The sequence below is a fragment of the Argentina silus genome (assembly GCF_951799395.1).
Source record: "Argentina silus genome assembly, chromosome: 7".
NCBI classification, from domain to species: Eukaryota; Metazoa; Chordata; class Actinopteri; order Argentiniformes; family Argentinidae; genus Argentina; species Argentina silus.
Window position 1 is genome coordinate 18995947 of NC_139661.1, and position 15020 is coordinate 19010966.

At 44.2% G+C, this 15020-nt stretch overlaps 1 protein-coding gene across 1 annotated transcript in view; it reads right to left on the reverse strand.

Moving 5' to 3' along the window:
• mamdc2a (MAM domain containing 2a) overlaps positions 1–7568 on the reverse strand; it is a gene marked incomplete at its 3' end in the record, with an annotated part of 16290 nt that extends 8722 nt beyond the window's left edge. The window contains exons 1-4 of the mRNA XM_083673765.1: positions 7514–7568; positions 7106–7222; positions 2340–2590; positions 98–182 (exon numbers count right to left, since the gene is read on the reverse strand). Of these exons, the coding sequence (XP_083529891.1) occupies positions 98–182; positions 2340–2590; positions 7106–7222; positions 7514–7544 (484 nt within the window). The 5' untranslated portion in view covers positions 7545–7568. The remainder of the gene's footprint in view (positions 1–97; positions 183–2339; positions 2591–7105; positions 7223–7513) is intronic.
• Between the last annotated feature and the right edge of the window lie 7452 nt (positions 7569–15020).

Consider the following 15020-nt stretch of genomic DNA (forward strand, 5'->3'; position numbering starts at 1 on the left):
ATGCACACATACACACACACACCTCATTGCTTTGCTCTAGGAATCATAAACCATGCTTCAAGGTTTTGGGATTAGATTGCTTTGCCCAGAGACTAACCTACGCAATAGCCAGGTACAATATGTATTTCGAAGATCGCCACACTGTTGCCTGCCCCCTCATTGGGTCGGCCCTCCATCAAAATCTAGGAAAGAGAGAAAGCAACAGACAAAAAGAAGAAGAGGGAAAGAAAGATAGATCAGCACTGTTATGATGTTATCCAGCAAGACCTCTGAACTCTACCGGCGATATGTTCCCTGAGATGATCACAAACCACAAAACCAATCCTCTTCAATCCCCCAATGTGTTGGGCCTCTGTCCTATCAGTAAGCTCCTATGGACCTCCCTACTAAATCAACACTAAGTCAGACAGGCAATCTGCCCGGAGACACACGGCATGTCTCCTATGAACCATTAAGGTCTACAGGCCAGCAGGAGTAAGCACCCAATCCTGATGATTGGAGACATAAATACTACACAAGACCATATTTCAATGATTTAAGATAAACACATCATCCACCTTTTAAAACATTCCTGTCGCGTCATTACTCACAATGACAACGTGTGGGACGTGCGAGATCTTTTTTTTTTTCCTCTTTCCATTCATAATTCACCCACACTTGTAAAAACAACCTTAAAAAGTTCCATAACAATTTCCATAAGATTTTAAATCCATACTGTATACTGACAGAGTACCTTTGCTTTGTCATGTGTAGTCTATCACTCCATTAATGATGGTTTGTTACATAATGGGAGACTACGAGCACTTGGCTGCAGCTGAAGGAGAAGTAACATTATTAAGGAAAATCCTCATAAGTGCTTAGTGTTCCATCATGCCTCCTCCTGTCATCATAAGTGCTTAGTGTTCCATCATGCCTCCTCCTGTCATCATAAGTGCTTAGTGTTCCATCATGCCTCCTCCTGTCATCATAAGGCTGTGTGGCCTTGGGTCTCTCATGTCATGGAAAGAGGGTTGGTTGGCTCCTCTAACATCAGCATTCCCAGAGGTTTTAGATTCTTTCATAAACACAGCATCATTTAAGTGTATATTCTAAATCCCTTGTCTAAGTGTGTTTAGTTCTCTTACGTAACGATTTATTTTATAGTCTTACTGTATATTAGTTGGTGCCTCAACACAAGACAATGTACATCTTCAAAGTCCTTATTCAACTGGTAAGAACTTGGTGCTGAAATGTGTACACAGTAGTGCTTTATCTAATGAATAACTAACTATAATAACTTATGAATAACTCCAACTATATGAAAACATAGTTATTATGTTATAATCACGTTATTACCATTTTACATGTAATTTCTAAGGCCTTGTACACACAAGATTTGTTATTGAAGTTTTCGCTACTTTGACGTTTTAGTAAGACTCAAAATTAGGTTACTTACTGCTTACAGATGTAGCATTCAAATCTCCCAAGACTTCCATTATTGGTTCTTTGTGTCTCAAGGGAGGATGCAAATTGTCCATGATGAGTCCATAATGGTAGTAAAGGCAGGTATGAATACTCTTATTGTTTAGTCTGTATGCAGGGAATTAGAGGGCTGCATTGGGATTGGGTCCCGCGGGACCCGGCGGACGCAAATCTCGCGGGAGCGGGCGGTTTGAACTTTGCTGCGGGCGGGAACGGGCGGCTAAAAAAAACACTGCGGGATCGGGAGGTAGTCTAGGCTAGCTAACACTATAGCCTAGCTTCGGAAGCTCTGGAAGTGCTGCTCACATTTCACGTAGGGCTTTGACGAAATAGAAGCGCTTTCCCTAACCGCGTCAAAATACATGCAGGCCAGGGAAACGAAACAAACAACCCCATGAATCTCTTTATTAATAGCCTATACAATTACGTGTTTTCTCCTGCGGGACGGGAGAAGACACAAAATCAATGCATCTCTATTATTGTGCAGGCAGAAACTCTCAGAGTTTTGCGGACACGGGCGGGAGTGGACATACACACTGCGGGAGCGGGCGGGAGTGGACATACACACTGCGGGAGCGGGCGGGAGTGGACATACACACTGCTGGAGCGGGCGGGAGTGGACATACACACTGCTGGAGCGGGCGGGAGTGTAACACGCACCCTGCGGTCGCGGGCGGTAATGGTCAGAAATTCAGTGAGAGCGGGCGGGAGCGGGATGAAGAAAACAGTCCCGCGCAGGGCTCTACAGGGAATTGCCCCATATAAAGATGACAATTAACTGCTGAGACTATTTAAGACAGACAGAGTAAGACAAACAGACTACCTTTAGGACAGACAGAGTAAGACAGACAGACTACCTTTAGGTACCCTATATCTACCTGGTAGGCATTGGTGGTGTTGTGCAGGTCTACGCTAGCGATGAGCCAGCTGTCTGAGGCTTTGTTGGCGCTCCACAGCATGTAATCAAAATTGTCTCCCTCAGGTCTCAGGTGGAGCTGCAGCGACCCGGCTCCGGTGATCTGGTAGACCAGCCTCAGGCAGCTCCAGTCGAGCTGCTCCAGAACAGGGCTCACCAGAACCGCTTTCTCCTGATCCCTGATGAAGGAGGAGTCGGCCGTGATGAATCGCCCTGCGGAGGGTGGGAGAGGGATAGGGTATTCAAAGCGACTTACCTTACAGTGCAATGAGTGCATGTTTGTACATATGATCCCAGGGGGAATCGAACCCACGACCCAAACCACATGTTCTACAAAGTGAGCCACACAGGACAACAGTTAAGTATCAGATATCTGTCTAACCTCCCCCAAAATGATTGCATGCAACAAAAAAACAACAAAAAAAGCTTACACTTTTACTTTCAAGCTATAAAGTAAGAGTGATGGGGGAGTGTGTGTGTGTGTGTGTGTGTGTGTGTGTGTGTGTGTGTTTACTTAAACTTTAGGATCAAAACAAATAGCTGAGTGGTGATGAGTCTGTAGCTGCTTAAATAATCATTAAATTGAACTTCAAAGTGATGATCTAATTTGAGGATGTAGGGGTATGTGTCTTTTGATGTATGATGAAAGGGCATTGACAAGACCCATAGTCATGGCCTGTACTGGTGAAATATCCACTAGCCTAAACAAATAGGCCAAAAAAAACCACACTAGAAACTGACCTCAGCATACAATTAGCTGACAGAAGCACAAAGAATCAGCAATAAACTCTCGCATGACCAATGTGTAATGTCCCGCCCTGTTCCTGCCTTTTTGAACTGCCTTTTTGAACTGCCTACCTATGTACCGAACCCTGCTTTGCCTACCCCCTTCCTGGATTATCTGCCTGCCTTTTTTAACAGCCTATCTGTGTACCGAACCCTGCTTTGCCTACCCCCTTCCTGGATTATCTGCCTGCCTTTTTTAACAGCCTATCTGTGTACCGAACCCTGCTTTGCCTACCCCCTTCCTGGATTATCTGCCTACCCATTGACTGCCTACCTGTGTACCGAACCCTTTTGAAAGTAAAGACTATTCAGTTGGATTCAAGTTTTATCTCCGAGTCGTGCATTTGAGTCCTCTGCCTAAGTACAACAGTCATTACACAATGAGTAAATGTCTGTGTGGCAAAGATGACATCAAGTCATTAATACTGTAAAACCACTGATGGCCAACTAAGGAACCCAGTGCGTGGATGGGGGAAAAAAGTTTATCAAATGGAAAGTCTCAAAACCACAACCAGCCGGTCTGGGACATGAAGACAGAGAATGATCACCTTTTCCCTAGCACTGTGGTTGGTGGGATCAGGAGAGAGAGGGGGGGGGGGGGTGACAGAAAGAGAGAGAGAGGGGTGGGAAAGCATAGAATTAAATGATGCGGTTAGCAATGGAAAATCCTCTCTGTGCTTTTGATGCTGTTCAGTAGACCTGTAATAGATCCAATCTTGCCTGGAGGTTTAATCACGCACTGTTAACACCTACGTACATCATGGCAGGGGAGGCTGGTGGAGGTAGAAAACGGAGGACATCTCATTGTAATGCATGGGATGGGATGATACCATGAGTCCATCCTCCAATTTCTGTCACCACCAGCCCCCACTGCATCATGCAGTCTCTGTTGAAGGAAGTGGATAAGACGAACCACATGTTCAATAAGCAACATAACCCCTGCAGATGGAGATAGAGGGCTTCGCTTGTGAAGCGTGCTATTTTTCTGGTCACTTTTATTGCGTCAGTGCATGTGATTCCTTCCAGATGGTGTGTGGACCTATCTCTCTTTTAAGCCCTCTCTCCCTGTGCTGTAACAAAAATAACGCCTGTCTTCCCCCACCGCTGGCTTCTAACAAAAACACTCCGAAGTGAACCTTACTGTTAGTTCTCTCAGGCATGGCCTGTCCGAGTGTTGTTGAAAGTGTAAACATCTCCACACACGGGCCAAAGAGTACTGTAGATGAAGAGTTATTGCATAATGCAATACAAAAAAACGGGCCCTCTGGGAATAATAAACCACTTATCATGTTGCTTTGGGATAGCACCAGACTAAAACATTTCAATACAATTCGTCCTTTTATGTTTCAAATGGCACAGTTTGAAATTAACGATCTCTGGATTGAACATGTGCAAATTCTTAGGCAAAGAAAGGATAAGCAATACCGCCATGTTGGCGAAAGACCAAATCCGAAGCTTTCTGACCTGGGTGTGATGGATGCAAAGTATATAATCCATTTAGCGTGCTTATATATCTGGACACTTGCTAACACTCATTTTCTGCAGATAGACATCTATTATCTCATTTTCTGCAGATAATAGATGTCTTATGAGCTCTAAACATCAAGGTGATTTGGCCAGTTTATGATGTGTCCGATACAGATACCCACGGTTAAATTCATGAGCTGGTAGCTTACATTGGGCTCCAGTATTTGGTAATGGACCCCCATCAGGCATGATCAATTGCATATGTTGGGCTTGTTCTGTTAAATCATACAATGGATCTCAGCTTTTTCTAACCTAGGATTACCTAAAGTACGTCTAAATATAATAATATTGAGTTGCTGAACGCTCTTGTTTACAGGTTTACAGGCTAGTTATCATGTCCCATACTTCATCTACTGAGTCATTATTACCCAGTAGCAGCACATCAACCCTTAGTAGGTAGCTAACCCTTAACAGCAAGCTAACCCTGACTGGAAGAGGAGAAAGGCTCCCCTCCAGAATGAACAAAGACTGAACAAGTTGTGACTCTGACACTTTATGGTGTGAAAGAGCCCTGAGTAAACTTTAAACCCTGACCCCAAAGTCTCATAAGATGTAGTGTCAGCATCATGATTTATTTTCTGCGAGTTCCCCCGGTGAGTGCAGGACCTTTGCGTCTCTGTGGTTGATGACCAGACAAAGAACAGAGGACCATAGACGTCTGCTTTCCTTCCAGGATATGCTTACAAATGCTTTCTGCAGCTGTCTGAAAACGAGTCGCCCAGGCTAGTGAACCACGGTCAAGGACAAGAACATGTGTGAACGGGGTGGGGCCCCCTCCCTCTGAATCTTCCTTGACAGACTGTGCAGAACAGAACTGTTTGAATCGAGCAGATCGAATCGAGGACCAACCCACCTCCTGGCAGCATTAGGGACCGTCTAAACAAGGGGGAGAATAATTTGGAATGCTTCACTGGGTGGTCTTTGAACTCAAACAAGGCTAAGGACATCCTTTCTCTTAATTTATGCCCATCCTTTAATTTATTCTATCTTTGTACTGCGATGCCCAACATCTTTCCTTCACAAGAATAACCATTAACCCAGATGACATCCATCCTGCTTTCCACCACAGTCCTTATTTTTTTTTGGTGCGCCTGCCCCGGCACAATCCCACGTTGCCACGGAAACAAAACAGAAAACACATAAGTGGCCTAGTCTCGGTTTTTACGGTTGTATTTATCGACCCGTTGGGAGTAGCGCGCGGCTGTAATCCATCCGACGACATCCCCAAGGTTGTGCCGGGGTTTGGAGTTCCATTTTTGGCAGGAGCAGGGGGGGTTACATTCACTTGGCACGCCTGCTCGCTTGCTCTCAGGGCTCTTTTGTTAATGCTTTAGTGTGAACGCTTCTGTTCCCCAAACCACTTGAAAGTGGAGTTCTGCTCTACGTCTCGCTGCAGTTGGCCCCCCCAGAGAGCCAACTGGCTGCAGTGAGTACACACTACCGTCAAGCCCCCTGATTTGGCAAGCAGTGATGGCACAGAGACTTGACAACACCAACACTTATTTTTAGAGGGGTAGCGTAAACTCCACAGACAGAACGGTATAAACTAGAGATGCTGCTTTTGGAAGAGCTGTCTTTGAGCGCTGCAGAGACTAATGTTAGCCTTGCAGCTGGTGGAAAAGAGGAAAGACTACTGTCAGTAGAGTGTGTGGCTTGGCATGTGGAATCTGGTGACACACATCTCTCAGTCCAACAGACTCACGCTCTCTCTCTCTCTCTCTCTCTCTCTCTCTCTCTCTCTCTTTCTCTCTCTCTCTCTCTCTCAACAGACTGGTTTTCCGGTCTGGATGAATACATTTATTTCAAGACCATTAGCAGAACTTTCCATTGATAGCTGACAATTACTTCCTAGCTGGCTTGATGACTTGTCGGACACAACTTTTTCTTTTCAACTGATGTCTGATACCACTTTTTGGTTTCTAAACCTATGAGAAATCCTTGCATCAAGTTGCATAGCACAGTTGGCCTTGCCTTTCTACTGAATAAACAGACAGACTGAACCAGTACAATTGTGTGTGTGTGTGTGTGTGTGTGTGTGTGTGTGTGTGTGTGTGTGATGTCTGTATCTCCCTGCCCACCTCCCCATCTTTCTCTTTGACATCCCTCTCTCTCCCCCTGCTCCCTCCCACTCTCTCTCTCTCTCTGAAAGGACCAAACAGTCTCTTAATGAACCCGGTCATGCACAACAAGAGGGTCTTGGTCAACGCCAGGGCAGAGACACATTGTAGCCATGCTCAGCTCTGATCCTCTAGTCCTCTATCACATTTCATCAGTACAATTGTAGTAGTATTAATTCTTTAAATGTATGTGATCATGTGTGTTTAAAACATCATTCATGAAACTTACAAAATGTCAGATGACAAACATGCATTATTTTTGCACATTGAAATCAATTCAGACAAAGGGTTGGCAAACCTTCTTCGTTTCTGGTCCATATGGCGTAAGCAGTGTCCGATGTGTAGCCGCAAGTATCGTCCTCGAAGTTGCAGGAGCCGAGCAACAGTAGCTGCTCAGCCCGAACAAGCAGAGGGACTCGAGAACAAGGAAAAAGAGCAACTTAATGACGTAAAAAGCCTATCAACCACACTTGCTGAATTTAACAGCTACGTGCTTGTGTCAGTCTGAACAATTAGTGGTTCTATCTAGTAATGATAGTATGTGGCACTATCATTCATTTGAGCTGTCATGAGAGATGAAAAAAAAATAACGGTGGAAAAACGGAACAAGAACTTGGAGAACAAATCCATATGTGGCGCACCGAAACATAACGGTGCCACTTGTTTGAGTCCTTCAAATGTTACAAATGCAATAGTGGAAACTTACCCAGGAGTGCAAGGAGGTGAACGTTGGTCATTGTGAGGCTGCGGATGGACAGACAAGAAATTGTTTTAGGATGGTCCTATCGCGCACGGCTTAACTCCTCACTCATCAAACACTAAAAGAAACATACGCCGTGCGCATCTATCTGTCAGCGGACTTTGATGGTCTGTAGTCCATCCACCAATTCCCACAGCGACAGTGCGTTCTCTCAGCTGTTGTCACGTTATTGTTACATGGTTTAATCCCACTTGGAGAGATGCGCCTGGCACGCTACAGGAGAGGTGGATAGAGGAGGGACTGAGACAACATTGGACGGTAATGCAGTCCAGGTTCTAACGGACGCATCGGCACAGGGAATCTGTCTACCCCGCCTCCTGCGTCTCTTCCCTGTGGATGGGGATCACAGGAATTCCACCCTTTATGTGCCGAGTCCACATCTCATAGCCACTGGCAAATATCCCCCCTCTTTTGTGAAAGCATAGGCTACTTTTGTCACATTTTATTGCGCAGTTTAATTTCTTACTTGAAACTACTCTGTATACAGTGTTTATCAGTAATTTGATTTGTTCATTTCCCTTTTTTGCAATTCGATTCAATTATTTCTTTATGTACCGCATTTTCATGGGGAGCATGGGGAGTTATAACTATAGTATAAGTGTTTATAAGGGGTCAATGTCATGTGTCAACCTCCCTGATATTTTGCACATTGCAGATGCAAGAAGACCCTAATGCACTGTATACACTAGACTATAATTATACACATCTCAAGATAGTAATACAGTATATAACCATGTCCTTGTGCGTGGCACATTTCAGTGTCTGAAACGGAAACAGTTGCTGGGTAGATTGCTCAATTGGCATTGATATTAACCCAGGAAAATTGTACCCTGTTGCCATGGGTTTGTTTTCTTTTCCCTCCACAGTTTCTTTACACACACTTCTGCCATGTTTCCTGTGGGCATTTGCAAGAGCTGTGCCCCTTTTGGATTTATACTTGTGTGTGTGTGTGTGTGTGTGTGTGTGTGTGTGTGTGTGTGTGTGTGCGTGTGCGTGCGCATGTGCGTGTGTGTGTGTGAGTGCACAGTGTGTGTACAGTATGTCTATGTACAGTATATGTCTCTTTGAGTGTATCCCTGTGTCTGCATGTATCCCTTCTGTACATCTGCACTCTTATAACGTATTTGTTGCCCTTAGTTGCCACTGCTGCCCGCTGTCCCAGTAAGAGACTCTGTGGCTGGGGCGGCATGGGTGAGGTAATGGAACTGTCTGAAGCACTCTGATTTTATTGGTGAACGAAACCAGACTGCTAGCTGGGTCAATGAGAGCCGGCACAGCTGATCTGCTAAGTGCACTCAAGAAGTGTTCTGTGTATGTGTGGGTTCTGTTAGGAAGCAGTCCTGGTTAAAGTCATCTAGACTTGCCCAAGCGTAAGGCCACCGTTCTCTTAGAATCTCTATGAAACAGAATCATATCTCATTGTCTTTGCCCTACATTTGTGTAGTAATCTTGTAAATCTTGTAATCTTGTAAGTGAGTAATCTTGTAAAACATCCATCTTATGGTAGGGGGAATAATTTGGGAGCATGTTAGCGTACAGTATTGCATAGCTATGCAACTCAAAACATGGCATTTTCCGCCAAACAAGGCAGAAAATCAGTATTCCAGGCCCTCATGGAGACATTAATAAGTAAGCCTTTGTATGAAAAAGAACTGTCTAAAGTCAGAGAGCAAGAACATATGGTTTTCAGGTGAACACTGAATTCCCATGAAGGGGGTTGAATTTTGAGGAACAGGCATGAAAGGTTGGTAGAGGTGTGCCTTGTTACCTGAAACAGAGATAGAGCTTGACCTTTGACACTATGGTTTCTTATCCCATCTGTGTGTTCCCACAGGATTGTTTTGCTTTCCAGCTATGGAGGCATTGGTGATGGATACGTGGTCTCCCCACCTTCCTCTCAGAATGTAAACATATGTTGGGGCCCAGAGTCTACTTGTTAAACATAGGTGTTGTTGAGATGAGTTTGAAGTGTAAAACTACGCTGATTCAAGCGAGCCTTGCTTCGCAGACATGTTGCTTTGGCATGCGGTCTAGCAAGTCTCATAGATCTCTTTTAGTTCCTAAACTGCGGCTCACAGTATGGAGATGTTATGGTGCCTTGACGGCGTTGGTATAGTTTGGCTGTTCCAGATGTTTGCAAAATAAGCTTAAGCTTGCTCATTGGTGTGGAGAGGTGTGCCCCTATCCATCCAATAAGGTCATTTCATGACAATGATTCTGCCTGTTACTAAGGGAACCCACCTAGCTCAAAAGCACTCCCAGAGGTGAACTGTTCCATAGTAACTTTAAGTTTGCTTACATGCAGGAAAACCACATTAATTCCTCCTCTTGGAAGCTAGCCCAGGCCAACCAAGATAGCAAGAACAGTTCCACAGCATTCAATCCTTCAATTGGTGGATTTCATTTGAAATATTTGAACAGGGCCTCTCCTCTTCCTCCTTTCCTCAGGTCAAAGTAATTACAAAATCATAGAGGCTAAACCCAAACCTCTCCAATAAGAATGTTGAATTTATATGAAAACAGGATAATATATTATTGTTATTATACACTACTGTATATTGCTCGGCCCAGCACACATATCCACACTCACACCCACACACACACACACCCACACCAACACACACACACACACACACACACACACCTACCCCCGCCCCCCGCCCCCCCACACACACACACACATACACACACACACACACTTTTTTGTGGGTGGTGGGGGGTGGGTTTGTGGAAAAGTGTACCCCTGATTCTATTAGAGCCTGGGGCTCTCTCTGAATAGTCTTACAGAATGAGCCTTTGCGGCTTTTGTCATTAGTGTCTGACCTCCTTTTTCAGTGAATGTAGTAGCCATGCAGTGAAGTTGGGTGCAAATTGCTCCAGTGGAAACACAAACAACTGTGGGCTCACTCATATGTTTCTTCAGTCCCGGCTGCAAAAGTTCCTGTTGTGTGTGTGTGGATGTGTGTACCTGTGTGTGTGTGTGTGTGTGTACCTGTGTGTGTGTGTGTGTGTGTGTGTGTGTGTGTGTGTGTGTGTGTGTGTGTGTGTGTGTGTGTGTATGTGTATGTGAATGTGTGCATTCATGTGTGTAAGTGTCTTTATTATGTCTGGACACAGCTGCAGGAGGTTAAACAGTCTTTGGCACAGCATGATCTGCCTTAGACAGCCACAATCCAAACCCCAAGATTAAGTGCCTGAGTAGGACATGTGAATCAGTTAAATGTTCCTACCCTGTCAACCACAACAGCCTCTTTCCATTTCTCAACAGGCACAACAATTACCATAGTTTTGGAGTGATATTCTCATTCCCATACAATTAAGCTCTGGGTGAATCATGTTCTAACTACTGATAGATTACGCCTACTTTCTATCAAACCAACAAGTTGGAAAATGTTTTGAGTTACGGGCAAGGCTCCAGTGAAAACATTGCGTGTGGGTTCTTTGACTGTCTGTCATCCACAGTTATAGTACCAGTCAAAAGTTTGGACACCTTCTCATTCAATATGGAATTATGTAGTAAACAAAAAAGTTTTAAACAAACCAGAATATGTTTTATATTTTAGATTCTTCAAAGTAGCCACCTTTTGCTTTGATGACCGCTTTGCACACTCTTGGCAAGGTGTGTCCAAACTTTTGACTGGTACTGTATACCCTGTATATGCCATTTAGCTGACACTTTTATCCAAAGCGACTTACATTGCAGTGAGTGCATACATTTCAGTATATATGGTCCCAGCAGGAGTCAAACCCACAGCCTAAGCATTGTTAGTGCCACGCTCTACCAACTGAGCCACAGAGGACCACAAGTTGACGCACATGTTCCACCAGACACAGAAGCAGCACGCCGGCGTGGCTGAATGCCTTGTTTACGCTCTAAATCTGAGAATGCAGAGACGTGCATCAGACACCAATGATGAAAGAGCTTCATACTTTCTGCCTGTGTGATGCACTTCTGGTGTAGCAGATCCCTCTGGAGTTTTGGGGTTAGACCACAATAATTGTTGCGTTTTGACCATCCCTCGATCCTCTGAAGCTAGATGTAGTCCATCCAGACTTGTCATTGGGAGCATGAAGAGACTTTTTTATTTATTTATTTATTTATAATATATATTTTTAGGGCATTTCTGCTTTATTGGGATAGAGATAGTAGAGATTGACAGGAAGGATGGGTGAGAGAGAGGAGGGATGACATGCAGGATATGTCGATGGCCGGAAACGAACCAGGAGCATGAAGAGACTTGCTGGTTTAGGACATTGCTCTGGTAGTATTCAGCGTTCAGGAGAACTCAATTACTGCTTTTTGACAGAGAGGCAGCGCGTGCCAAGGCTTACTAGTGGCCTGCTAGAGCTCAAAGCCCAGTGCTTCAAGTCCTAGTGAACAAGCCCATTTGAATTTCCACGGCTGGGCTTTCTAGTCCCACTCAGTAGTATGATCTCAAGTTTGTTTACATTCTGCAGTTCGTGAGGTGGTGACTATATGGAGACACAAGCAACACATGTCAAATACCCTCCGGTTACCCAACAGGCTCTGGTAACTTCTGCACACTTTGTACCTGTATTTGTAAGAAGCACTATACAAATCAATTTGATCGTGTAGTTACAGCACGCTATAACTTGGATTATGATAGCCACCCACCAAGTTTGCTAGACAACTAAAGCACAATTAGATGCTAAGAAAATCCTGCCCTGACTTTAAAACACACCCCTAGGCCTGTTTGGCCTGGTGAGAACCAGAGGTGTAGAGGAGGCTGAAAGCCTGATTTTCAAGCACCGAATAGGACCCTAATGAGCACAGCTGATGCCATTCTGTGTATTGCTCTACTGCTCTGTTGACACTACAGTAGCAGAGGGATAGAGGAGTCCCATCAGCTTGGGGAAATAGATGACCCTATCACGTCCATGTAGAGCAGGAAACACAACAGATATCCTGAGTTCTCGGGCCAGCTAGCTCCCAATTTCTTCGATACTGTATGTTTCAATATTTATTAAGGCAGAGAATATTGGCACCTACACCCAAATCATGGAGAGCAACTAACAGAGCGTGCAGGCTTTTGTTCCCACCCAGCTAACACACCCGATTACACTAGTAAGCTGATTTGTCCAATCAAGTGGATTAGAGCTGAGCTGGAACAAAAGCCTGCACACCCTGTAGCCACCCTCTGGCCTGCAGCCTCTGACCTGTAACCCTAACCCAGAAAAGGACCAAAAATGACATGGCATTCAGCCCCATTCCATTGTTGAATACAGATGTAAAGATACTTGTGAGTTGTTGACGCTCACCGTTTAGAATCCCCGACAGAATGAAGATGATGTGAGAAAGTATGATATGAGTATACAGTATAGCGTGTTTTTGTTTTGCGCTTTATGGGGGTTTCTTTTTTGAGGAGTGGTAATGTATTTTTGTTGTGTGTTATTGTCTGATGGTGTGTCTGTCTTTTTGTCGTCGTGTGTTTGTGTGGGTGGAGTAGACAGAGGGTCTGTAGTTTTTTGTCGTCATGTGTTTGTGTGGGTGGAGTAGACAGAGGGTCTGTGGTCCAGCTGTTTGCTCCTCCTCTCTAATCCTAAGGCTTGCTTCTGAATTGCAATGAGCTATTACTCCACACACACACACACACACACACACACACACACACACACACGCACACACACACACACACACACACACACACACACACACACACACACACACACTTGAGGCAAAAGGAGAGGGATGGAGATGAGAGAGAGAAAGAGAAAAAGATGATAGATTGATAGAGATGAATTCCCATTTGTGACACTCGACAAAGGACTCAGGGGCCTAGGGGTAAAGACTGGGTTGTTCACTTCTGGCAGCTGCAAATGTTTTCTGCAGTGTGAATGAATGGTAAACAAAGATCAAAGATTCACACATAATTCCATGCTTCTGAGAATGCTTAATAGCTGTTATTGTTTGCCTATCCAATGTCTCAAATGCATTCAAATTGTTTTATTACTGTTTAGCTAAATATAGAGTATTGGCTGTAAATATGTTCTGTTGCGTCAATCAAGACAGCTGAAGTCTGTGGAATGGAAAAGAAAATAGTCATTAGTTAATATAAGATTGCAATCACTGCATTTAAATTCATTGAGGGTAAGTTATCATTGCGCCATTTATTACTGTATGCCCAAATCTTTTGCAGATGCTCTCTTTGTTCTGTTTATTCTGTTCCCACTGGCAGTACTTCACAGCAGCACAAAGACCTGTGGGTAAATTCTGCCCTGTGGCAGGAATGGCTGCTCCCTGGTCCCCAGGATCCAATGGCTGCTCCCTGGTCCCCAGGATCCAATGGCTACTCGGGTTCAACGGTAGAATATTGTTGTTTATATTGTTTTGTATTGTTTTTGTCGTGAAGCACTTTGTGACATTTGTCTATACAAATACATTTGATTGATTGATTGATTGGTTGATTGATAGAAGAACTTCGTTATTATCTAGGAAGTGGATTGAACAAATAGCAAAACTGTTATTATGTAGAGTCAGAGGGACGCATTTTCAAACCAGCACTGAATTGTAAGGGAGAATTTGTAGGACGTATAATCAGATATCATGTTATACGCCACGGCCAGTGCCCTACACAGTAAAATACAACAATCAGCAGCTGCCCATTTGCGTTCCATGCTCCAGGCCTCCTTCATTGTAGTTGCAGACATCACAAGACTGACATGTTAAACAAGGCTGAGAACACAACACATGGATAAGTGTTTAACATGCCGGGAATCGCATCAATATGATGTACTGTATACCAATAAACAAAGCAGCCACTGGTAATACAGCATGTGCAGTGCGACCGCAATTTAGGTGGTCTGGAACACGGCCCATGTCTGAGGCTGAGGATGACACTTATGAGGTCCAGAATAGCCTTAGCTGTCAGATTGTTCTTCAGTGACGTCACAAAAGTGTGACATTCAGCAATGCTGAAAGACCACTGGTCAGTGGCATGCTAATGGCGTGCCAATGGAATACAGCCGATGAACAATGGATTAGAAACACATGAATGTCATGCCAGTTGGGTTTGTGATTGCATAACACACAGACAAACAATGTTATGTTTCATAGGTCCTGCAGTCTAGTGCTGACATATTTGGCATATTATACATTTCTTTGTTTCTTCCAACGGTAACTGCTCTCTGGTGCTTGATAGGCTATTCACTTGAAAACAACACCTGTTAATCCTTTGAGTAAAAATTGTGTCGAACTGCAAACATCAGTAAGCACTGCTTTGCCATCCTAAGGACAGCAGGTGTTGTTTTGATTTGCAGGTGGGTCTGCTTTTTGATCTCATTCCCCTAACTCTAATTGAAGCCAAACTGAAAATAAATGTCTGCCATGAATTTCATTGTCTTTCCAAATAGGGTTCTGGTGTTTTAATGCCCAGTGCCTGTTTTTGATCACCATCCCAAAAATGACCAGAGTACCATGGTATTTTAGTTTCAC